At 40.6% G+C, this 24894-nt stretch overlaps 1 protein-coding gene across 1 annotated transcript in view; it reads right to left on the reverse strand.

The window, feature by feature from the left end:
• Positions 1 to 387: 387 nt before the first annotated feature.
• The window catches only part of LOC146625992 (sodium channel protein type 3 subunit alpha-like), a 206402-nt gene continuing 181895 nt past the window's right edge, over positions 388 to 24894 (reverse strand). Inside the window, exons 25-31 of the mRNA XM_085363113.1 lie at positions 22335 to 22457; positions 16548 to 16823; positions 10119 to 10172; positions 9611 to 9748; positions 9315 to 9419; positions 5379 to 5649; positions 388 to 1691 (exon numbers count right to left, since the gene is read on the reverse strand). Of these exons, the coding sequence (XP_085219239.1) occupies positions 388 to 1691; positions 5379 to 5649; positions 9315 to 9419; positions 9611 to 9748; positions 10119 to 10172; positions 16548 to 16823; positions 22335 to 22457 (2271 nt within the window). The remainder of the gene's footprint in view (positions 1692 to 5378; positions 5650 to 9314; positions 9420 to 9610; positions 9749 to 10118; positions 10173 to 16547; positions 16824 to 22334; positions 22458 to 24894) is intronic.

Consider the following 24894-nt stretch of genomic DNA (forward strand, 5'->3'; position numbering starts at 1 on the left):
CTGCCCCCTCTGACCACCTGTAGCTTTGGTGAAAGGTCATTGTTCTAAACTCCCGGTTCTGGTTGACCCAAGAGTAGGTTTTCCTTTACTGTCTATTACTCCAACAAAGGCAGAGTTGACCTGACAGACAGGGTTACCCTCTCTGTTTTGCAGTTGCTTTGCTTCCTTTCAGGAAACTCCCAAAACACTTTCTCCAGGGAACAGGAAATGACATTAAAGGTAGTAATTCTTCCATGTTGCAGGCTCCTCATAGTTCTTCATAGCTTCTTTCTGCTGCCGCTTCAGCGTTCTCAGCTATGGTACATCCAGTAAACAAAAGAATAAACAGGCCAACCTCAAATGAGAAAATCCTCATTTGTTAATTATTTTTTTGCTTTTCTGTTCCTGCTATGGCGTCATTTCCTGCTGTCTGTCATGGGTGATTTCTGACTGTGATTGTTCACTTTGTTCGCTGCCCGCAGTGTCGGCAACAGTTTCTGTCTTGACAGCGAGCGGTTGAAAGATCTCGGATGTGGCCCGTGTTACGCTGTCATATGAAGGTGGAGATGAGGTGGAGGAAATCGTCTCTGAGCGCTCGATCCCTAACATGCTTGAGCCGTAGTTTTCTCTCATCATGGTAGCAATCAGCCCTTCTTTCTCAGGCGCATCCTCCCCAAACACTACTTCACCTCCTTGTTCACCTTCACCTCCCGCATGCCGAGGTGTGGTGATCTGGCGGTACATGTAGGAGGCGGCCTTCAGCTGTCGCCTCACAAGGTGTCTGCGGTAACACCTCTGGATGATGGTGGCGGAGACTTCTTCCTGCTTGCGCCTCAAAGTTGTAGTTATGGGTTCATAAGAGATCTTGGACGGGTTCGCCATCATGAACTTCTCCTCCATCTGCTGCTTGAGGGCATCCATCTCTCCTGACTCGCCCAGGACACGCTTGGTAAAGGCAAACAGGATGTCCAGGCAGTGGATTTTGTCTCCACTGACCATGGGCAGGTCCATGGAGATCAGTTTGATCTTGTTAGGCTTGGCGATGCGCAGCGGCTCTAGCAGCGAGTCAGCAAAGTCGGACAGCTTGGAGTACTCGATAAACTGCGTGGCCTCCGGGTCGAACTTCTCCCAGACCTCGTAGAACATCTCGAAGTCGTCTTCGCTGAGGGGTTCAGTGCTTTCCTCAGTGGCAACACTGAAGTTCTCCAGGATGATGGCGATATACATGTTTACCACAATCAGAAAGGAGATGATAATGTAGGTGACAAAGAAGGTGATGCCCACTGATGGGTTCCCACAGTTCCCCCTGACGGTGGTGCCAGTGTGGGGGATGTTGGCATCGCACTCCTCAGGGGAGTTGTTGAGAATGGGATTGAGAAGGCTGTCCCATCCTGCAGAGGTGGTGATCTGAAACAAGCAGATCATGCTGTTCCCAAACGTCTCAAAGTTGAACATGTCATCGATCCCCCCCTGCCGTTTCACGTAGGCAAAGTTGGCCATACCAAAGATGGCGTAGATGAACATGACAAGGAACAGGAGAAGTCCAATGTTAAAGAGAGCAGGAAGGGACATCATGAGGGCAAACAGTAACGTCCGGATTCCTTTAGCGCCTCTGATGAGGCGCAGAATTCGTCCAATACGAGCCAGTCGGATCACTCTGAACAGTGTGGGTGACACAAAGTACTTTTCAATGATATCAGCAAGCACGATCCCTGAAAACAAAAAGCAACAAAGATGTAAGTCACACCACTTATATGCATTTATAGAAACATTTGCAACTCCTGGGTGAGCTTCTAATTTGATTTGTTTCTTGTTTTAGGTCTGTGAAACAAAGAATTGTGTTTTGTTTTTATTCATTATCCACTTCTATCACTTGTTTCTCTGATAATGTCTCTGGTTGGAAAAGGTTACCAGTTTTTGTTGGGAGTAAGAGTGAAACGATATGTTTGATCCCCCCTTTTTATGTGAATGTGCTCAGATCCTGAAGTAGAAATCTTGGGTTCAATTTGATTACAACAATCATGACACCGCTTATGTCTGACTTCAGTCAAGCCAGCTAATGTAAAGAAAGTCTGACTATGTTGAACACGCACCCTTCTGGTATCTGTGGGATGCACCAATACAGTTTCTGGACACAGGGTGCTAACTAAGCTTGCCAGTGTTAGCTGACAGCGTAGTACGTCATCCTGAAGCCTCAGTCACACAGGCCTATAGACTGTTCCCCAATGAGTTGGTGAGTGGTTGCTGGATACTGCAGCGTGTTATCTACCACAAGAAGGTTGTAGCACCAAAAACCTGTTTCTTATTGCTTTGGTTGCTCCAGGCTCCAACTTGTCAGCAGTTACTTACTAGGACTGGGCGATATATTGAGTTAAAAAAAAATGGATATATTTTTATTCGAGATATAAGATGTGACAATATTGTTTATATCGATATAGTCTATGTTACGTTATAATTATACTTGTGGAGCCGCAAGTTTGCCTCTCTTTCGTCCACTTTTGTCTCTATGCAACGTTACTCGGCCTCGCCTGTCCTTCACTGAACACAACTCCCCCATAGCTTCACCTGCAGGCAATGACAAGATGGACACAGCAAATCTCCGTTAACGAGTTACCGTGGATCGCCTTGTGCGTGGGGCTGGATGGCGTCAACGTGTTAGCGAGCTAACCGTGCTAATGAGCTAACCGTGCTAACAAGCTAGCCCACAGGGGCTGCATGGCCTAAAATCCTTTCATTTTCTCACAAATCGACAGCACGCCTTATGTATGAATTCTGGTTGTGCTTACTGACCGTGAACCGATTTTATATGGTACACGGTGCTCAGCAATCTGTCAAAAAATGTTTTAGTATGACTTTGGTAAGCTACGCTTGATGGATTGTTGGAGCATTACGGCTACTGTAGTCTGGAGCCTCACGGAGGCTGATAATTTATTTTTGAGTAATTTCTTCATGTACATCTACGCTGTATGTTAATAAAAGTGCCTGTGTGACATCTGGGACACAGCTTTGACTAAGAGCTCTCTTTTTGTTCTTACCTTATAGCTTAAAAAAAAATTGAGATATATATCGTATATCGCCATCAAGCTAAAAAATATCGAGATATGAATTTTGGGTCATATCGCCCAGTCCTATTACTTACCAACCAACCAGCAACTAATGCTGAATAAATATCATATATATGTTTGTGACCAATGTCACTTGGTGAGACATTTCCTGCAACTACTGGCCAGCTTGTTGGGGAACACATATTTTTCCTTAGTGACCAGTGGTACCATGGAGTCATTGGCCAGTCCTTTACCATACATGACTGGGGCCTAATATGGTCACTTCTGGCTCTAAAGAGATGTCCATAAAGTGGAGTGATCATCATCCAGTCTTTGACATTAGATGGGCATGCCCATCGTTTATACACTATAATTTTAAAAGTGGTCATTCCATCTATCACATGGTCTTAGCTATTAGTCACTGGTTCTACCTGCAGTGCCTAATTTAGATAATTTTGGCTTAAATATAACAATTAATAAAAAGCAGTGATACTTGAAAAGGAACTGTTTTCTGATGTACCAAACTAAGAATTGATTACCTCCAGACTATTGAATTTTCTTTAATGTGTTGGCATTCCTGTGAGTTACATCATCTAAAAGCTCTCAGTTTGGCTCTCTCAGTGTTTATGTGGCAGGTCTGCTGTGATTACAACTTGACTAATTGGATCTGGAGAGCTGAGGCGTCTTTTCCCACTAACAGCAAGTCAAACGCTGTAATTCATCCGTCTTTTCCTTGTTATCGGAGAGGGAAACACACACACACACACACACACACACACACACACACACACACACACACACACACACACACACACACACACACAAATACTGTTTTCTTTCATTCACCTCCCTGTGTAAGTTATAGGTGATGGAAGGAAGGAGTGGAGGGAGTCGAGAGGGAATCACCATCACATCGTACATCAACTCAGCTTATGCCCTCCATCCTAACATCTCTCTCTCACACACACAGACGCAGAACAGACGCAATCATGTTTGATTTGTCTTCAGGGACCGCCCTGTGGCAGCTCCGATTGCTGCTGTTACCTTCACCTCCCCCATGCAGCCTCACCTCAGCGTGCACACTAACACACACACAGACACACACTTAATTACACACATACACCCAATCTTGTCAGGCGAACAGGAGCAGCAGCACACGCGACGTATGAACACTGATAGCTGAATTAACTGCTTGGGATACTCTGTGCTGTCCCTGCAGACTGCCTGTCATGTGTGTTATTGTGTGTATGTGTGTGTGTGTGTGTGTGTGTAATTGTAACATGACCGCACAAGACCTTGGTGCAGGTTAAACATAAAGGCCAACCACATGGTCACTTTGGTGACAGATAACTGTCAGGCAGACGTCCCATTGTTTTCTGCTGCCACAGCTGATGGCTGACACACATGTGTATACATGCGGGGTATCATGAGCTCCACACACACACAAAGCCTTATGTCAGCTGTAAGTTATGTGAAACAGCAGTATATAAGTTTGACACATGTCATGTCTGATAATGAAGGAAAGCAAGATGATTTGTTTAATCTTTCCTTTCAGCTTGTATTTTGGTCAAAATGATTTTAAACTAAGTTTAGAACAAAAGAAGAACTTTGAAATACTGCCTCACAGTTTCAGTATTGTAGTTTAATCACCAGCAGTTTTAAAAAAAAACCTTAAGAAAACATTTTAGTTTCCTAGAAACTATTTCCTTAAAGTTAGCTACGATGAATGAGCAGCTCTTTGTTGAGTACCGGTAATGTCAGAGGTAAGTGAAATGTCTCCTTAATTCAAAATTTCTTAGAAAAAAACTCTTAGAAGTTGATTCGTCAAAAATGTGACAGATTTTAGTCACTTTATTTTAGAGGAAACTTTGCACATCAGTCCTTCTGCTGCACCGCATTTAAAATAAAGTTGTCTTTATTTTTGCTCCAGTTGGAGATCCTTATCTTTAAACCTTACCGATATCTAAACACGTAATAAAAGTTTTTTTTACCATGCTGTTAACTTACTTTTTAATGCTGTGAATCTGAGCATTTTCATAAAATAAAGCCTGCCTCAAGAGGCCATTATTGGAACTGCAATTATTATTTTTCAATAGATCAACACAATGTACAACTTTCTAGGAAGCTTTGGTTTATACTTTGATTTATGTCTGTGTTTTAAATACTCTGCACTCACAAGACACTGCTCTTTTTTTCTTTCTGTTATTAAAATGAACTGAATGTGCCTGTGCTTAACACTGCAGATTTTGTGTGAAACTAACCGCACCTGTGAGCACTGTTTATGGATTTGGGGACCATCTGCTTTTTACCCCGTTTAGTAAATCTGGCTCAAAATCTTTTTGAAGCCGAACTCACCCACGATGGAGAGAATGACCACCACGAAGTCGAAGATGTTCCAGCCAACGGTGAAGAAGTAGCAACGCAGCGCCATGATCTTGATCAGGCACTCGGCAGTGAAGATGATGATGAAGGCCAGGTTGATGTTGTTCAGGATCTTCTCCATCTGAGGCGGCTGCTCGTCCGTCTCCACCATCATGGTGATCATGTTGAAGAGGATCAGCACCATGATGATGATGTCGAACGCTTGCTTCCCAACCAGGTCGAAGAAGAAGCCCTGCAGAGCGTTCTAAGAAGCAAGAATGTTCGGTTAGCCGATAAACCCCCATTTAGTGTTTCTGTCTTTGCTAAGCCACGTCAGGTTGTTTATAAGCCAGTCATTAAAGACGCCAATCAAAGTGCTGTACAGCAGACATTTACAGGCTTCGCTGCCACAAAGGCAGATGCAGAATTTTTTGCCACTTAATTCAACAACTTTCTGTCCAGACGAGAATAATCTGTTCTCTAATTTGAGACTTCAATTTTAATCTGACACTTTCATGCGCCGAGCTTCTTTAATATGCTGCACAGGGTTGTGACAGACGTTCATGCAAGGGACACCTTAGCCTTCAGTCACACTAAAGCAGGAAAAACTGGTAGCTGGAGAGTGATTGTATTCACTTTTTGGTTGCCCAAAAGTTTAGAGTTCTGAGAGGTTGCAGAAGAGAGAGGCAACCTGACTGGGATCCCTCTCAAAGAGCTCGGCGAAGGTTTGCAATTAATCGCCATCCTCTCAACAAGACAACCAGCCTGGCATGGTGACTCAGTCAGAGAGAGTGTGTGCCAGTGAGGTGAACATGAGGTCCGAAGGTTTGTCGCAGGTAATTTACTGCAAATGATGCTAAACGTAACAGCAAAAAGCACATCTTATTTTCATTTTATACTGCCACGTTTGTTTGTTGTACTTGTTAAGTTAATATTTTATTTCCATTTGATTTTCTTATTCTTTACCAGCTACTTTGTTCTCTCCCTTATAGAGACATTTAACTCTAACAAATTCTCGAGAATCTCATTTCTAATTGAGTAATTCTACTTTGGGGATTCTATTCTGTCTATTGTATTCTGAGAGTTATTCTGCTTTAATAAGTTATCGTATTATTCTGTTATTAGATGCTTTTCTTGCTGCTATAACAGGAAAGCGACCATTTAATTATTCAGTTTTAAGAAGAATAATGGACTTTGAGAGGACATGGAACCTGCAGGCTGATTAATGATGCTGAGACGCTCCTGTAAGCTGAACCTGGACTGAAAAAGACCTTCAGATGAGGTGCGTTTTTAGATCTGAAGACTGTTGGAGAGGGTCGATGACCCGATCTGGAGGGGGAGAGTTCAAGTGTCTCAGAGCGTGGTTCTTGGGACTGCTGACAGCTGCTGCTCAGCTGATGTAAATAAAACAGCCTGCGATTTAAAAGTGTACCAGCTCAGACATATACTCAGGGGGACGCCCATATTTGTGCTTATGTGTATCATGTATGTTTTTGAAACAAATCCTAAACTTGACTTATTGTTCTTATTGTGTTTACATGCACCAATAAGGAGTCTAACACCTTTCTACACTTACATTTCTACAAAAGTAAAGGACTGAAGGAATCTCTGTACGTGTGCATGGTTGGGGCGTGAGAACGTGGAGAATTTGTCATCCGTCGCCTTCTTTACTTTGATGTTAGTAAACAGCTGGAGCGTGACACAGCAGCAAGATTCATGCAGTTCTGCTGTAATGTGAGCAATGATGACCTTTGTGCAGGATAAACATCAAGACTGCCCGGATGGCCATCCTGCTGACAGATAACTGTCAGGCAGACATTAGATATATTAGCTCACTGCATAGTTTTATATTTTTATCTTTATGCTTCTCAGGCAAGTTACAAGAAACTCCACTATATGAATTTTATAAATATCAGAAGAAAATGTTTTAAAACTTGAATCTTAGTTTAAATTAATTAGAAGTTTACAAAATAGAAGTTTTTAGATTGCTTTTTAAACTCAACATCAACTGCTGTTGAGCCCCGGCCACAGTTTAGCTAATGATTAGTGATTAAAAAGAAAACCTTGACAAAAACACTTGATTTCATGTTGTTCAATTTCCACAAAAACTCTTTCTTTTCCTAGAAATGTAAGAGGTTAGATGTATAATACAAACATAATTACTGCATAGTTTGGTACTGATTACTTGAAATGGAAAGTGTGGTTGTGGCTACATTTATTATGCACCCACTAACGTAGCAGTTAACTGAAAAAAAAAAGGCTCATAAACTATCAGTTTCCTAGAAAGGCTCGTCTAAATTCTTGGAGCAGTAGAAGCTGATCTTCAGGTGAATTTTGAGGTACATACAGAGGTATACTATAGGTGTATATCATAACATCTCTTATCAGGTATAAAGGGCATGTTGTGCGTCACTGTGAAGTACACTCATATTAATGGTCCAGATCTTTTTAAGTAAACAGATTCTTCAGTGAGAGGCTGCTCTGTTTTCTGATATGCTGGTAAGTCAAACATTCCTCTGAAGGCCAGTCGATAAACTGAAGATGACATACATGTCTTACTACAGCTACATCTGTCATACACTTTCCCAACAACGCTTCCTGCACATTTCAGATGTTCACAGGACGCAATCTCTAATCTATTGAACAGTTGGGTTCATATGTTGTTTGCACAGTGGCACAATTTTTCTAATTTTGCTTAAAAAAACTCTTAAAAAAATGAAAATCTGAACTTGGATCACTATGATGTGATCCAAGTTCAGATTTCATTTTTTTAATACTTGGATGAAACTCCTTTGCATTTAATGACAGCCTGAAGTCTAGAAACTGTGACCATCACCAGAAGCTGTGGGTCTTTGTGGGTCTTAACTGGGCAAACATTGTCTCGAGTTGAGATCAGGAGACTGACTTTGCCATTTAAGAAGATCCCATTTCTGATTTCTCCTCAATTTCTCTTATCCTGAGAAACTGCCATTTTTTCTCTTCCCATCATTCTGGGACAAATTCATCTTCGGTCTTTAGGTTTTTTTTTCTTTCTTTCTTGTCTCTTTCAGATGTTTTCTGTCGAAGCCTAATCAGACCTTGCTGAGTGTAACCAGTGGTTTGCATCTTTTATTATGTTTTTTTTTTTTTAAATTGAAGACTTTGATTATGGCTCTCGTACGTTCTTTAGAGTTTTCGTGATTCAGTTAGATGTTGTCAAATTGTTTTTCTTAACTAAGGAAAGAATTCTGTGATCATCCACTTCTCTTGTCCTTTAGGGCATTTTGGTACTGTTGAGCTGGTCAGTGCAGTCATCATTTTTAAGACTGTTTGTTGAGCCACTCTTAAAAGTTTGACTCGTCTTGTTTTGTCTTTCCAGCCTAACGATGGCATCACTTCCATCGACATCTTTCACGGCCTGATATTTAAATTTAAAGTGAAAAGCTATAAAATACAAACTTAACGCTTTGATACTTCACTGGCCACAGGACTGCTGGCCAGTCAATTATCCAGTTAATTCACACTGTGTGTGAAAATGTCTGTAATTCCTAATCAGTTAAAGCAACACTTTTGTGAAACCCCTCAAATTAAAGCTGAAAGAATCCACTGTGGTGGTGTACAGAGGAAAAGTGAAATCTAATAACTAACCTAACTATTGTGTTTGCAGCCAAATATTAATTGAAAAAAAGCAAAAGTGGTCAAAATTAATTTTAGATCATCATTGGAATGATTACATACATATTTAAAGGTAGTTTCCTCCATTCAGCTTCGACTTGATAATAAAAAACGCTTCTGTCCTTACAAAGTTAACTTTAACATACTTAATAAACTGTTAATTAAAACTGAGTGTTCAAAATCTGTTTGAATAGAAACAATACCAATGAAACCATTTCTGGACGTATCATGTAGAACTGAATCTGTTTTTAAGGTGGACGTGCTGTGTGTCGGTACCATCGGTCTGGGAATGGGCTTCTGAGGTTTTTTGGAGCCGAGTTTCTTCATGGCGTTGTAATACTTCTTCTGCTCCTCGGTCATGAAGATGTCCTGTCCTCCTAAGTAAACAAACCAAGCAACATCTATGTTATTTTATAAGACTTAAGGTTGCCATCTAATGTTCTTACAAAGAACCTGCAAACCTGTTAATATATATTCAGACGCTTTTGCTTTGATTTAAAATGCGAAGCTGTAGAAAGTAAACGTGCATTTCCTGTGCCATGTGTGACGCTGGTGTCAGCCGTGGTACTTATCTTTCTCTTCTGCTGGTTGAAGTTGTCGATGATGACACCGATGAACAGGTTGAGGGTGAAGAAGGAGCCGAAGATGATGAAGATGACAAAGTACAGGTACATGTATAGATTGATCTCCTTGATAGGCTGCTCCTCCACCTGTTCAGGGAACACACGGATCTGTTTCTGAGTTTCAGTTTGACTGTATTCAATGTTTGTTCCACCTTTAATCCTGTTCACATCTGACATTTTAAAGACATTATCAGTTATTAACACAACATCATATCAATCTGTTTAGATTTCTTTTTCATTGAACTTTAATTTGACCCTTTTTTGTTTCCAGTCCTAATCGAGCGCCAACATCCACAGAAGAAAACTAAAGATGACGCTGAAGTGGCGAAACCTGCAGTTCCTCTAATGTCCAGAGGAGGTGCTAAAAGTGATGCTGAACTCACTTTGAATCTTACTCTATTCAGAACGTGAAAAGATTCAGAATCACGTGCACATTCAAAATGTTGTCGTTACTCACAGCTCTCGAGTCCACCGCTGCGTACATGATATCCATCCAGCCTTTGAACGTTGCCTTGAAACCAAACAAAATCACAGAAATGAGTTAACTGTTGTCACTTTAACCTTACCAACTGTAGCGAGACAGAACCACTGATTTCTTTAGTGTAGGGAGATGTACAACTTTCCCACTCCATAAGAGACAATTATTCAGTTCATGTTCATGCAAACTTGTGATCGAAGTACAAATTTTATTCAGTTTTTTGAGGACAGAAGGCTGATACCCACTGACCCGATGTATGTATGTTTGCATGTGAAAGACTTTAAGATGTCGAGACTTAAAAGTCCGAGATGACTCTCTGGGAGAGGCAAGAATAACTTAGCTGAACACTCAGGACTGAAACATGTTCGTTTACATCAGGGGTGCGGAACTCCAGGCCTCGAGGGCCGGTGTCCTGCAGGTTTTAGATCTCATCCTGGGTCAGCACACCTGAATCAAATGATTAGTTCATTACCAGGCCTCTGGAGAACTTCAAGACATGTTGAGGAGGTCATTTAGCCGTTTAAATCAGCTGTCTTGGATCAAAACCTGCAGGACACCGGCTCTCGGGGCCTGGAGTTTGACACCTGTGCTTTACATGAACCTGACATGAAGGGAAGACATCCAGTGATTGTCCTCGCTTTATGATCCAAAAGGAATGGGTGGTGGGAATCTGCGGCAGATGTTAGTGCATGTGCAAAATCAGGGAAGGGGGTGTCGGGGGTGTTTGGTCTCTTCAGCTGTAGAAGGCTGCATTTTTGATTTGGGATTTCAGGTTGAGCCGTTTGCACTGACTTCATGTTTTCAGTTTAGTAAAATCACAATTCGCAACACCTGCAGGCTACATGAGGCTACATGAGGCTACATGAGGCTACATGAGGCTACATGAGGCTACATGAGGCTACATGAGGCTACACTCAATGCTAATGTGCTAAACGGACCGCCTACTTTAAGCAGCCATTAGCTGCACAGACTGCAGCTTTAAATAAAATCTCTTCTCTACTTTTCAGATGCTTATCAATAGAAAAGAGAGAAAAAAAATCACAGCTCCTGTTCTTTCTGTTTCTGGGGATGTCAAGCGAGTTTCTCTGTTCCCACGTCACCAAGGCGACGTTGTGCACATTTCCTCCACTCAAGAGAATAACTGAACAAAAAGGGTCTTGAAGCAAACCTCCTGCTTTATCAGAAAATTAGCAGAGAGCAGTACTGCTGCTGCGTTTTTCTCAATGAAGGATCAACAGGTCCATTTAGGGACTTCTGTCCTCGCCGAGAGAGGATGTGAGATGGAGGGAACAGAGAAGAAAGAAGGGAAACAGGATACTTTGGTCTGAGTGGGCACCTGCTGTCTGTCACATTTAGACCTGAAATCAGCTTGTCACCGCGGGTTACCACATGTTGTTATTATGGGCTGTCAGTGAGAAGGGTTCACGCTGTAAAAGGATGTTAAAAAGTCAGCGATGACATTTACGGGTGGCTGCTGAACATTATTTTGTGTGGTTTTTGAAGCGCAGTGCTGAGTCTCCATAACTGAGCTGCTCCGTCATAAACAACGCCCGGTCAGAAGTAAATCCCACCACTGACAGCCAGCTGCGTAACACAGTCATCTTAAATTATCTTTTGGTCACTCCGTCTTTGATCCTAGTCGGGTGCCCAGACCACCTCAACTGGATCCGTTAGATGTGGAGGAGCAGGGGCTACTCAAATGGCTGAGCTCCTCACCCTGTGTCTAAGGGAGTGCCCAGCCACAGGTAGAAGGAGAGTCCTTTTTGGCCCTGGTATCTGTAACCTCTCTCTTTTGGTCACCACCCAGAGCTCGTGACTGTAGGTGAGGAAGCAACATAGATTGAGCGGTAAATGGAGAGCTTCGTGCTGAGTGCTGTTGGGTTATCTCCACAGTGACTTTGATGAGAAGCAGCACCTTCACTGACATCACGAGGAAGCGGTGCCAACCCATTATTTTGGGGAAGGTGATGGCGTGAAGTGACACTTTTCAGCTGTGCTAACTTGAATTTTAACAGGAGACCATTAAAAATCATACATATCGTATAATATTATTTATTGATGATTAACTGAGAGAACACACTGGATTCAGAATCTCAGTAAAGTGTCTGCATCACTTTTTGCAGTGTGGAGATATTTCCAGATGCTAATAGAAGGTTTGCCCCCACCAACTGTTGCCGCGCCGACCAGCCAAAAACAGAGATGTGCTGAGCAACTGGTTGCCAAGGCGACCGTACTCTGGCAACTCTTAAGTTCTGGGAGGCTGACGGTGAAAGCAGCAGCACGCCGTTCCACAACTTTTTTTATGGTCCTTTCGCCTCCTCCTCTGTGAAATCCACCACATTTCCCTCGACTCCAACCTCTCCGTCCTTTTATCTCCATCTTCGCCTTCTCTTTCACTGCTGTTTAAGTTTAATATTTCTAATTCTACGTGCACTTTTCCTCCCTCCATCTCTGCATTTCTCTCCCACTTGGCTGAAGTCGCTCTAAAAATAAAAGCCTCTCAGACGCTGATTGATTGGAGGCTCTCAGGACTCCCGTGGTGGGCGTCAGAGAGCGAGAACGAAGGAAAAAGGAGTGAGTGAAGTAAAGACAGAGAGATAGAGAGAAGAAAATGAAGGTTTGCAAGGAAGGTGATGGAGAGATATAAAGGACGGAGGGGGAAATGGAGTTGTAGTTGCAGTATTTTGCCCTGTCCGTGTTGTGTTGAATAACAGAAGATGGAGAGACAGGAAGGAGGGACAGGCAAAGAAAGAAATGGAAAAGCAGAAAAGGAAAAGAGAGCGAAAGGATGAAGAGCAAGAAACTCATCGTAAATTCTTTTATATCATCATGTGAAGTTTGTCGTTCTAACTCTAATGCTCCAGGCAGGCATGCCACTGCCAGTCTCTTTGTATCCTGAATATAATAAGTATAAAGGCTTTTCATTTCATATCTCATTATGTACCTGCGTTGGACTTTTAGTTACATGTGCAGTAAATCTTACAGTGTTGTTGAAAAGCTGGAGTAACAGCAACAGAACGTCATTTTTATCTAATTATGAAAACAAGCAAGTGACACGCAGCCGCAGACAGTTAACCCAGTGGTTTTCATGCTTAAACTGAACTAGGAGACATATTTATTTCATCAAATCTGTGCTGTATTTGACTTAAACGTGCGTCTCTGACATGTGGGCCAAATGATTTGCTCCACCACAAATCTCTGCAGCCTCCAGATATGGACCTTTTTTGCCTTATAAAAGTGGAAAATATTTATTGTGTCTAAACAATGAATTTGCAACAGTTGTTTAAATGTTTAGTGGTAAATACATTTTAAAGAATTGATTGGAACATTGTATGTGTCTGATGTGTGATTTGATCCTCACATATAATGATACGTGGTGTTAGGGCTGTTCGATATAACGATTATATCGGATGACGATATAAAAACATCGTTTCATTTTACGCTATCGTTTGTTTCGTGGTGTCGCAAAATAAACTGTTTACGGCAATATGTTTTCATGGTTCTGATGTCACTGTAGTGGCTATATTCATTTCTTAAAGTTCTCTCTTTCTCTTATATTTAATATAACCACACTACGGACGGATAAGCACCTGTTTTTATGTGTTGACGTTAGCAACAACGACGGTAACACCATCGCGTGTCCGCTCATTTATGTGCCACATAAACCTTTCACAATAAAGCTCAAGATCCTGTTGAGACTTTTCAAAATAAACTGAATCACGTGAAAGAGCAGATTATTTACGGATGAGAAGTAAAAAAAGAGCCGTCAGGTGCTAAAAAATAAACCTTAGACTCAAACGTTAGAACAGGCTTTTCCCCGCAGCAGGCTGTGTAATAAATACTCACAAAGAAAACGGCGTCCGTTACAACTTATGTCTAAAAATGTATCGTTTCATGCATCAGTTAAAACACTCGACTCCAGCTACATGGCGCCCAGCTGGAAACACTTCCCGCAAGTCGAGCTGCCCGAGATTCACAGAATTTACAGAAAATGTTACGTTTTTGTGATTTATATCGTTATCGGACGATATAATTCTTATATCGGGATATGAGATTTTGGTCATATCGCACAGCCCTACGTGGTGTCACAAACAATGGCAGTAAGAAATATAGTGAAATAGCTCTATAAAAATATTTTTACTTTGACCTCGGTTGATGTCAGCCAAATTTGAATCCATTGTTAAGAGTCCACTCTACATCCCCCCACAGTTTTATCAGAATTCATTCAACTGGTCCCTCTTTTGACCAATAGTTAAATAATGTAAAATCAAGTTTAGTTCTTGAGAAGCTGACCTATGTGGTTAGGAAAAGATCACTAGAATTTTTCATACATTTGGAAGATGTTTCTGGACAGCCCGTTCTCACTCCCGAGGCGTAACAACCTGATGATTTGTCACGTCCCGCAGCGTTCCTGAGGAATGCGAAAGGCGACCTTCGGCGTTGTTATGGTACATGCCAGGTTATGGGTGAAATACAGTCAAATGACGCTCTCGCGGTAAAACACGGTTCAGCCATGTATTGCAGCCCATGTATTGTTGGTTGCCCAGAAGCGTAACATGTTGACGATTTGTCACCTAGCGTAATATATTACGCCTCGGGAGTGAGGATGTGTTGTTCTGGAGCTATTAAAGACTGGGGAAGTTGAGGAACTGGAGGGAGAGCGGGGTAATGAAAATATGTAACTAAATTTGGGAATGTATAAAGTAACCTCTACTGTTTTTATTGTATTTTATTTTATATATATATATATATATATTTAATTTTTTAAGTATAATTTTTTTAATTTGTTTTTGTTTTTTGAGTGTCTTGTGTTTTTATTGCTTTCTTACTGCCATATGTTTAAAGTGTTTGATGTTTATGAAACCAAAATTCAATAAATATATGTTTACAAAAAAGAATTCATTCAATGGTTTTCCACTGATCATGTTTACAGACAGAGTGAGGTGCATGCATGAAAACGCTGCCAACAACAAAACCTGTTCGTTGGAAATAACTAATCAAAAATATGTGACTCTAAATAAATTCATGTCCGGAAACACAGATGAAGATTAACGGCTGTGACTGACCGTGAGAGGTATTATTTTTTTTAATAATAACCTCCCAACAGATTTTCAATTATTTTTCCCATCAGTACCTCCCAGTTATTCACAGCTTATGTGTTACTTATTCAAATTGCAGTTTGTGTACCTGCCACTTACTGTAGGCAATGTGAGGTTTAAAACTGCTCTCATAAATGACAGAGAAGACAGAAGGCTGTGGAACGACAGCAACGTTAACAGGACAAAGAGAGGCAGGCAGAGTGGACAAGTGGAAAAGACAAAAGCAAGAGCAATGAAGAACAGGTGTGGGAGGAAAATTAAGGCGACAAATTGATGAAACGAAAAGACGAGATCAAGAGAGAGAGAGAGGGACGGGAGAAGCGGAAAAGTCAATCCTCCTACGGCATGTGGAGGAGACTCTCAGCTTTAATTTGTTTTGAAGGAGAGGATTTTTCACTTTGTGCCTCGATTTCTTCACTCGAACCTGTTTGTTTCCCTCAAAGCTTCACACAGGCGCCGCAATGACAGAATTTTGTTCTTCGTTTTCATCTGCGGCTCTGCCTCGTGATCCTGTTTCAGTGTGTGTGTGCTAGTGATTGTTTTGCACAGCTACACTGAGATCTGTAGGGGGTAGAACTTCCCAGGGAACGCGTCTTCAAACAGGACATATAAAAAGAGTAAAAGAACCGCGGCTGGCGTGGCGAGTCTGAAAACATCCTACACATTTCCTGTCGTGTCACTCTCTCCAGGTCTCTGGGTCTGAATGCATTTTTTGAAAACACAAAGTAGGCAAGGAAAGCTGCGACCCACGCCATAAATAAAGCACTGGGGGTGCTTTTAGGTGTCTAATAACAACTTAAAAGTGACCTTTGTGAAAGGTCACATAATGAATCATGACTCACTGTGCAGCAAAACCCCAAGCTGGCATCTCTCTTTGCCAACTGTGAAAATGGCTTTTAAAAAAAGTGCTCCAACTTTTTCTCTCTACTGAGCACAGAAGCACAGGCAGCGGTGGGAAATGTGGGAAACTTCCATTCTGGCCTCATTATGCATGATAAGTCTGTGCATATTCACCGTGCATCATAATTATCTGGCTACCTTATTAAATTAATGCAAACGTGAAAATGTTGGCCAAAGAGCCGCTACTAGAAGCTTTCTTTTATTTAACTAACCAGGATCTGTGTGTACATCTGTATTTTTATACCTTAGTAAAAGAGAGAACCTTGGCACACGTTTGACCAGTAAAAACTGAAAATAAATCTTTCATGGAAACCAAAGAAATCTAAGTACAAATTTGAAAAGCCAAAAACAAAAAAAGTGGAGATCATAAAAGTCTCTGATTCCAATAAGTAAACATAAAGTATCTTACCACTTGTAGCAGGGCCAGGTACCCGGCACCCACGTTGTCAAAGTTGACCTTGACTTTGCTCCAGTAGTGCGTCGAGGTGTCGTTGTGGGTCTCGCACTGCGACTTATTGGTGATTGCAGAAGCGTCGTAGACTTGGCCCGTGCTGTTGACGCAGCGGCCAAACTTCCCGGCAAAAAGGTTGACGCCCATGATGCTGAAGATGAGCCAGAAGATGAGACAGACCAGCAGCACGTTCATGATGGAGGGAATCGCGCCGATCAGAGCGTTGACCACCACCTGCACGGAAACCAGCATTCATACGTACAGACAAACCATTTACATGTGGTCTCTAGTTACAGTAAATGTTAAGGTTTCAGTGTGTTGCTGATCAGGTGGTGGCGGAGCAAACCAAAATCAACATGCTCAAACAGATGGATGAACCCAGAAACTGATCAGAGACCAGAGTTAGACCAGACAACATCAGTGTTGCCAACAATGAATGACCACCTGACCAACACATTAATTTTAACAACACAGCACGCCATGCAGTTGGATGATAGACAGTATAAAAGATGGACATGTAAACTGTGAGTCACCCATTGGTTCATCAAGTCCTGTTTTGAACCCTCAAGATGAGCACTGGCATTTTAAAACTGGTGACAAGTGATTGGTGTATCTGACTGTGAAAGTGTATAATCCTCCTTTGTGACACTTTTCATGGACCAAAATGTACAAAACCGACTTCATTTCCCCCCAATATGACTACAGATGAGCGACCAAGCCTATAAACTCTAGGGGTGCAACGATACACAAAATTCATGGTTCGATTCGATACTTTGGTGTCATGGTTCAATATTTTTTTGATACAAAAAAATGTTCATGCCTTTTTAATTTGTCATTTATTAAAATTATAAATATATATTTTAGCTCAAAAATACAGTTTTTAAATTTAATGTTGCTGAAACAAGAAAATAATAATAAAAAAAAAATCTATCTGATGGAGAAATCAGTCATCTTTGGAAAAGAGAGTTTATTACAGAGAAATGTCTCTTTCCAAAATAAAAGCTATACTATACGCTTCTTCTGGGTTATATTCTCAGCAGCATATTAAACATATCAGGTCCCCATAAGGAGAATCCTGTGCTAACGGCTGTCTAAATGACTCGGGTAAAGTTTGTAGCATGCGTGCTTGTTGTTTTTGTCTGCTTCCACTTGTCTTTGCACTAGGATGATGTCGCTGTGAATGTGCAGTCATATTCGTTGTGTTCCCACTAGTGCTGTCAGCGTTAATCTCGTTAAAATGACGTTAACGCCATAACGCGGCAAAACTCCCTTAACGAGTTACCGCTGGACGGCGTCAACACGTTAACGAGCTAACTGCGCTAACGCACTAGTTCCCACCAATTGAGCATTGCGTGGCACATCCGACATACTGTTTTACTTTTGTCCATGACTCGCTTACCTTCAGGGTCATACGTCACATGAAAACCAAGATAGTTCCAAACGCCAGATCTGAATGAGGGTGGGGGAGGTTCAATTTGCCATGTTGCAAGGAGAGCTTAACTTCTGTCTTGCTAGCTTGCGCTGTGCTCAGTGGATCTGCACTCGACAGTCCAGCCTAGGCGGAGTAGTCGAACGCAGATCCACTGAGCTCTCAGCACAGCCAGCATCGTCAGAAGAAAAGTTGCTAAAATAAATAAAATTTTTTGTATTGTTCAATACATATGCGTACCGAACCGAAAGCACTGTATCGAACGGTTCAATACCGATACAAGTATTGTTGCACCCCTAATAAACTCATCAGGAAAGTGTTTATTTGCTTCACTTTGTGGACTCGGAGGCTACGTCCACCTTCTTTATTGTCTTTCAGTCGGATGTGACAGAGGAAAAAAGTGACAGTTTAAATTCGACGTTGGGTCGAGAAAAGGCTGCAGAGTTGTAAATCACTACAGTAACCATCGGTTGCTTTATTAAAGTATATTTCGTGACCAGTTGGTGAGTTGTTGCTTGCTGTTGCTAAGTGGAATTGGTCAGAAAGAGGTATACAGTGCTTTTCTTGGTCTTCTATGTGGAAGATCCTGACTCGCTGAAACTAACAGATGTACCACAAAATGAAACCGTTCACCTTTGAAGGCAAATGATTATCCCTTTGCAGTAAAGCTGGCATTTTTCATGATTGTGCAACCGATTTCATACAGTAACAGCCAGCAACTTCCAGCAACCATTCCCCAACCAGTCTGAGAATACTCATTTTTCACAAGCAACCTGATGCTGACAGCAGATCGCCAGCCTGTGAAACTGAGGCCTAATATGGGAGAGAACACAGTTTCTAAATACATACAGTATTTAATTAATGTGACATTATTTTACTAGTTAATCATTTGTGTTTTTAATTGTATGTCTTCATTTTTTTTTCAAGAAACTGACATTTTTCAACACTTAAAAATGTGAATTTCTTGAGTAGATTCATCCGACATGTTTATGTTGATTTACACTCTGGAATTATTTGCTAGCATTTCTTTACAACCTTAAAATCCCAACTTCTTTAAGTTACATTTAAGTGTGGCATTGAACGTCCTAATTCATTTTGGAGTTTTAAAATCAGACAGTGGATCTATACATAATGTTCACAGAGGTTTATGTGACGCAAACCCGACTTGAAGGTACTTGAAGTTTGTTTTATTTAAGGGTTGCATACAGATACTATGCAGTTCAGTGCAGGTTAAAGTGGTTAGTTTGCAGTGTTCTGACAAAGATTACAGTGATGCAGTATCGGGCTGCTTATATCTAGGGTTGTTACTAGGTTACATCAAATCTAGCAGACATTAATTTATATTTAAGTTGATGATGCTGATTAGATTCACCCGCTAAATTCTGCCTTTGACCTTACAGTGTCCACTGGTTTGAAACCAGCCATGCAGCTCGTGTGACTTGTTTAGGTTGAATCCTGTACGTCATGATTTGATTTATTTTATCAGCCTTTTATAAAAAAGGAAAGGCAGTGTGAACTCACATGACTGTTTTCGCCAATTACTTGATGAGTCCTGACATGCAAGAAGTAGAAAATTCTGCTCCCATGTGAAATAAATGCAGTGCCATTAATCACTCGGTTCTCCTTCATTATGTGATTTTTATTTTTCTGAGAAATCCACCGTCCTGCTTCCTATTGTTGCAGATCTATAGACGGCGGTGAGTCAGCTTGTGTGTTTGGTCGTCCTCATCTGCACTCACAAAGCACATTTACGTCTTGTGTTTTTTTTATACCCAGAATGCCTTGCTGAGTAAGCAATGTGATGCTGAGTGCTGAGCATTTTTAAATTTAACACAGAAAATCATCTGTTTAGTCTTCCAGAGAGCGAGTCTGTCTCCTGCAAACCCCAAGCTGCTGTTTGATGAACCGAAGAGTTCAAGTATTCTTTAGGTTTAATAAAAAAACAATTATGTTATGTGTTAAATAATTGTTATGTTAACCCCAAAATTAATTCCATGTTTTTAAACATTATAAGGCCACATATTCTCTTGTGAGAGCTTTGATACATAAAAGCTTTCCTCATAAATTCCCACCATTCACATTGCCCATTTACTTAGTTTTGTAAGTTTTATGTTTGTTTTTCATGTTTTGAAATATATTTCTACACAAAAGAATTGAAATCAAAATTGTGAGAATGATTTTCTATGAACCAAATATAGTTTTGTGTTTTCTAAATTTGTCATTAAAGTCTGACGTTAGTCTTTTTGCAGGACAGGGGCGTGGTTTCCAAATATTTACCCACAGCTACGGCTAATATTTGAATGTAAGTGAAAGGAGTGTGCTGTCAGGAACATTCGTCCTCATTTCAGGAGACTGTGTTTGCAGGACACCGACTCTGTGCTATTCACAGTAATACTGGTGACAGAAACACAAACAGTAACTTGATATTTGTCTCCTGCTCACAAAGGCTGATGGACATAAGTTAACATGAAAGAGAAATCAGAAAAAATACACATCAAATTCACAGGAGGCAATAAAACAACACAGCAAAAAGAAAGAAAGAACTAAATTCAAAAGAAGATGAACCCGTCAGAGAGCAGGAAGCAGAGAGTAAAGTTTAATATGAAGTGACAGATAAGAAATGATAGGATGACACACGGTGAGAAAACACTGAGGGGATGTTCATTACAAACACACCTGGGCACAAACATGTCCTCACTTCAGTTAGTTGATTTATCTTCCTTTATATCTAAATAATTCAGTTCAGTCAGTAATTCTAGAATTTTCCAGAGAACAGATTAGCTGTGTTACACTAATAAAAACTGCTGTAATAATACATTTACTTTACAGTAATTTGCTGTTATGTGTGAATTACAGGCGAATGATGTAAATATCTTCCGTGAAAAAATATTTTTAGAAAGCTACTGTATTACACATTCTTTTTGTAAATTTAAATGTTTAAGTTTAATTTATTAATTCAGAAGCATTAACTGTGATCTGTTTATGGAGAAGTACTAAACTGTAAAAACAGTTTATACAATAAATTATAGATTTTTACTATTGCTTTTACTGTAATTTAACTTATTGATAGATCAGTTACTTTTTTCTATTTGAATCATATATTAATAGATCTAAATTTTGAGCCATCGGGCAGCCTGCACAAACTGTTAACTAAGTTGCCCTTCTTTTTTTCTTCTGATTTGTAGATCAATAATATGCAGCGGTATGAATCCCTGATGAGTTTTCCATTGTTGATCCGTTTTTCTCACCAATCAGAAAGCAGTACACAGTCATGTAAAAGTACATCCTTACTACCTCCATAGGACTTAAAAGAAGCCACATGCTGCTGATGAAATACACTTGATTAATTGATGATCATCAGTGTGAGCTCCTCCATAAAAGTGTGTATGAGTTAACACAATGCCACAATCCTCCCAGATGGGAATTTTTCGGCAAATAATTGCAATTTTTGGACACTCGCACTTTATGTAGTCCAGCGTTGATTGTCTGTTATATGTAGCACCATGGTCCCGGAGGAACACTGTCTCGTTTCACTGTGTACTGTACCACCGCACAAGGTTGAAATGACAATAAAGCCACTTTACTTGAAAATCAACCCAAGGTCAGACCGTGCAATGCTGCACTGTCCACTTTCTGTTGTAACAAAATAAATTTCCCATGTGTGGGATTAATAAAGGTTATTTCATCTTATCTTAAAGAAACTGCAAAACCCCCAAGAGCTTCACCTTCTGCTTCTACATCTTCAACTCTACAGGCCTCAGTAAGCATGTTAAATGTTAAAGTCCATTACAGCACATCAGAAAAACACTGAACTCCACCTGAACAAACCACAAGACTTCTGGATTTCCAATGGACAGATGAGATGAAAGTGGACAATAATCCCAAGCACGGCAGAAAATCTACAACAAATACCTTCATGTATACACACACACACACACATATATATATATATATATGTATACACACACACAAACACACACACACACATATATATATATATATATTCTCTTATATCTCTTTTATTTTGAAATTTGTATTTATCGTCTATTTTAAATGCCAATGCCTATGTTATTGAAAAATTGCTAATTTGTTGATCATTATAAATTTAACACACTTTTTTTTGTATATTTAATGTGAACTATGTAATTGCAAAGAAAATATATGTAGAGGAGAAGCTCTTTTTTTACCCAAGATCTTTTACTTTTTCCCGTTTTTAGTGATAAATTAAAGCATAAGTGCACTAAATCCTTTGACATTCAGCTGGACTCTCGACATTGATGCCCAGATGTGTTTGCTTTGATAATACTGACTCTTACCCTCATGCCTTCAAATCTGGAGAGGGCTCTGAGGGGCCGCAGGGCCCGCAGCGTCCGCAGGGATTTGATGGCTGCTAAGTCTGAATAACCCAATGTGTTGGCTACCAAACTGACCAATGAGACCTGGAGGAGAGAGAGAGAGAGGACAGAAAAAGATAGGGACAGGAATATAGAGACAGAAGAAGGAGGAAGGGAAAGAAAAGAGAAGCAGGACAGTTAACTTCTATTCTAATGAAGGGAAAGTGAGAGAAAGTTCTGATCCAGGAGACGAAGCTGCAGTTGAATGATGATGCCTGAAAAAGGAAGGGTGATGGTTTGTGATCACTGAGTTCATGACGAAGGACTCACTGCTACAATTTTTTTTATCATTGTTGAAACCTTTCTCAGGTGAAGCTGCAAGCAGACAAGGAAATGGTTATTTTACAGACTCTTCTAGGAAGCCAGCACAAAGAACCGGAGAAATGAGAAAGAATAAATGTGTTTATTGATTGGTCGAGTGAGTCCTGAGTGATCCATGGCTTTTAAAACAAGACAATAAAGCAGACTGTTTTGTGACACTTTGATAAGCCACTGAGTGCTTATAGAGATGGATGTGCAGATCACTGAACGACTGCTTTAAACAGCTTCAGGGTTTATGTTTAGCTGTAAAAGGGATGGTTAGGTGTTAAACATACTACCTGTATCCACAACAGTCTGAGATATCACCTCTGATTAAAGCCAGGATGGCATCACCTCCCAATCAAACCCAGAAACATTTAAAGCCACGACACATATGATTTCCAGCACCGAGCAGCAGGTCTCAGGTCGGTCGAGCTGCAGGTGAACGCAGCTCATTCTTACCCTGATACCAGCGAAGCGGGACACAGCCCGGAGAGGACGGAGAGCTCTTAATGTCCTCAGCACACGCATGGTGGTGATGTGGTCCACTGAGATGTACTGAGCCATCAGACCCAACACTGAGATCTACAGGGTTCGGTTACACAGTAAACAACAACATTTCTACACATAAATACAAAGTAGCTTCAGACTGTGCAAAGAACAAAAACATGATCGAAATAAAGGGGACGTCCTCTGCTTTTCTGTCATTTATAATTTAATAAGTAATGAGGTCGCAGCCCATGCTGTGAGCAAGCTCCATCCACCAGCTATTTAAATCTTCAGTTTAAGATGGGCATCCAATCAGGAGAAAGTTGGCTTAAAGGGAGGGGCAGAAGCTTAAACAACTTGTTTCCAACTGAAGATGAGCTGACAGGCTGCAATCAACCAACAACGTCTGGGGTTGGAAAACTTGCAGATCCACTAATGTCCTCAAGTGGACATTACTGGAACTTTTCCATTTTTCTATACAGTGTATGTGTGCTACAACAGCACCAGTAAGACAAATAAGGATGAATTTGAACTAGGAATCATGCAAAGCTACTTCAGAGAATCCAAGAAGATATTCGAAATGCAGAGCAGGAACTTAGCAGAAAAGGTTCCCGTGAAAAAGTAACAGACATTTTAGCATTTCTTAAATTCTTACTCTGTTATTTTTTGTTTTTTCTTACTATTTTTCCCTAATTAATTTCAGTTTAAGTTCACAATTCTTAATTTCTGTGTTAAGCTATGAGCCAATAAATAGCTACACTTACTTCTTACATTTCAAAATAAAAGCTTCTTAGAAAGAGAAAACTTTTTATTCAAGCAGTTTCTTTCAAAATAATGATAAAGCAACACAGCAGAGATAACTAAGTAATTTGCAAATAAAAAAATCTAAAGAAGCTAAAACTTTCTTTTGATTACTTTATATCATCTTCTGCTGCTTTTCTGCCCTCTAGTGCTCAAAAATGAAATCCTGAAGCTTTAAGCATGTCTCTCTCTTTCTCCATTTCCGATTGTGTTAATAAAACTCTGTTTCTTGTCTCATCTTTGCTTGGTTAGTTCGGTGACTCAAGATTTCTCCCTCTCGTTCCCCTTCAGGCCACTACAGTCAGATAAAAACGTCAGTGTCATTTATGAAGACGGCTAGGCGGAAAACACCCGGAGTGAGAGAGACGGGGGAGTGGGTCGATTTCCGACTCAGTGCATGCATATGTATGGTGTGCATCATAAACTTTGTGTGCCACTTGCCCAGAACACTGGAAGAAAGTGTGAGCGTCTAAACATACACATCTCTGAGTGTGTGTGTATGTGTGTGTGTATAGGTTCAAAAGCCACGGCTGATTATTTGTCCGGAGGCTGTTTGAACTTCTTTCTCGCTCTCTCTCTCTGTGCCTCTCTTTGTCGCTCAGTGTCTCTCACTCTTTTATTTATAGTGGGAAGTTGCTGCACTAAGACAACAACTGTGACACTGCTGACAGTGAGAAATACTGAATCATTCTCTTCTTATACATAAACTGCACATTTAACATAGACCATGTTTAACATGGAGAATTTACACAGCAAGGGTAAAAAATAGATATGAAGTGTGATTAAAGAGTTCAGACAGCAGGTCCATCACAAGCGAAACCCTTCCCTGATTTAAATTTGGCAATCTCCTCTTCAAAGTCATCCTCTCAGGAATGCCCAAGAAGCTCCCAGC

The sequence above is a fragment of the Diplotaxodon limnothrissa genome, linkage group LG9 (assembly GCF_057381915.1).
Source record: "Diplotaxodon limnothrissa isolate DT_005_m linkage group LG9, D_limnothrissa_male_GT1.1, whole genome shotgun sequence".
NCBI lineage: Eukaryota > Metazoa > Chordata > Actinopteri > Cichliformes > Cichlidae > Diplotaxodon > Diplotaxodon limnothrissa.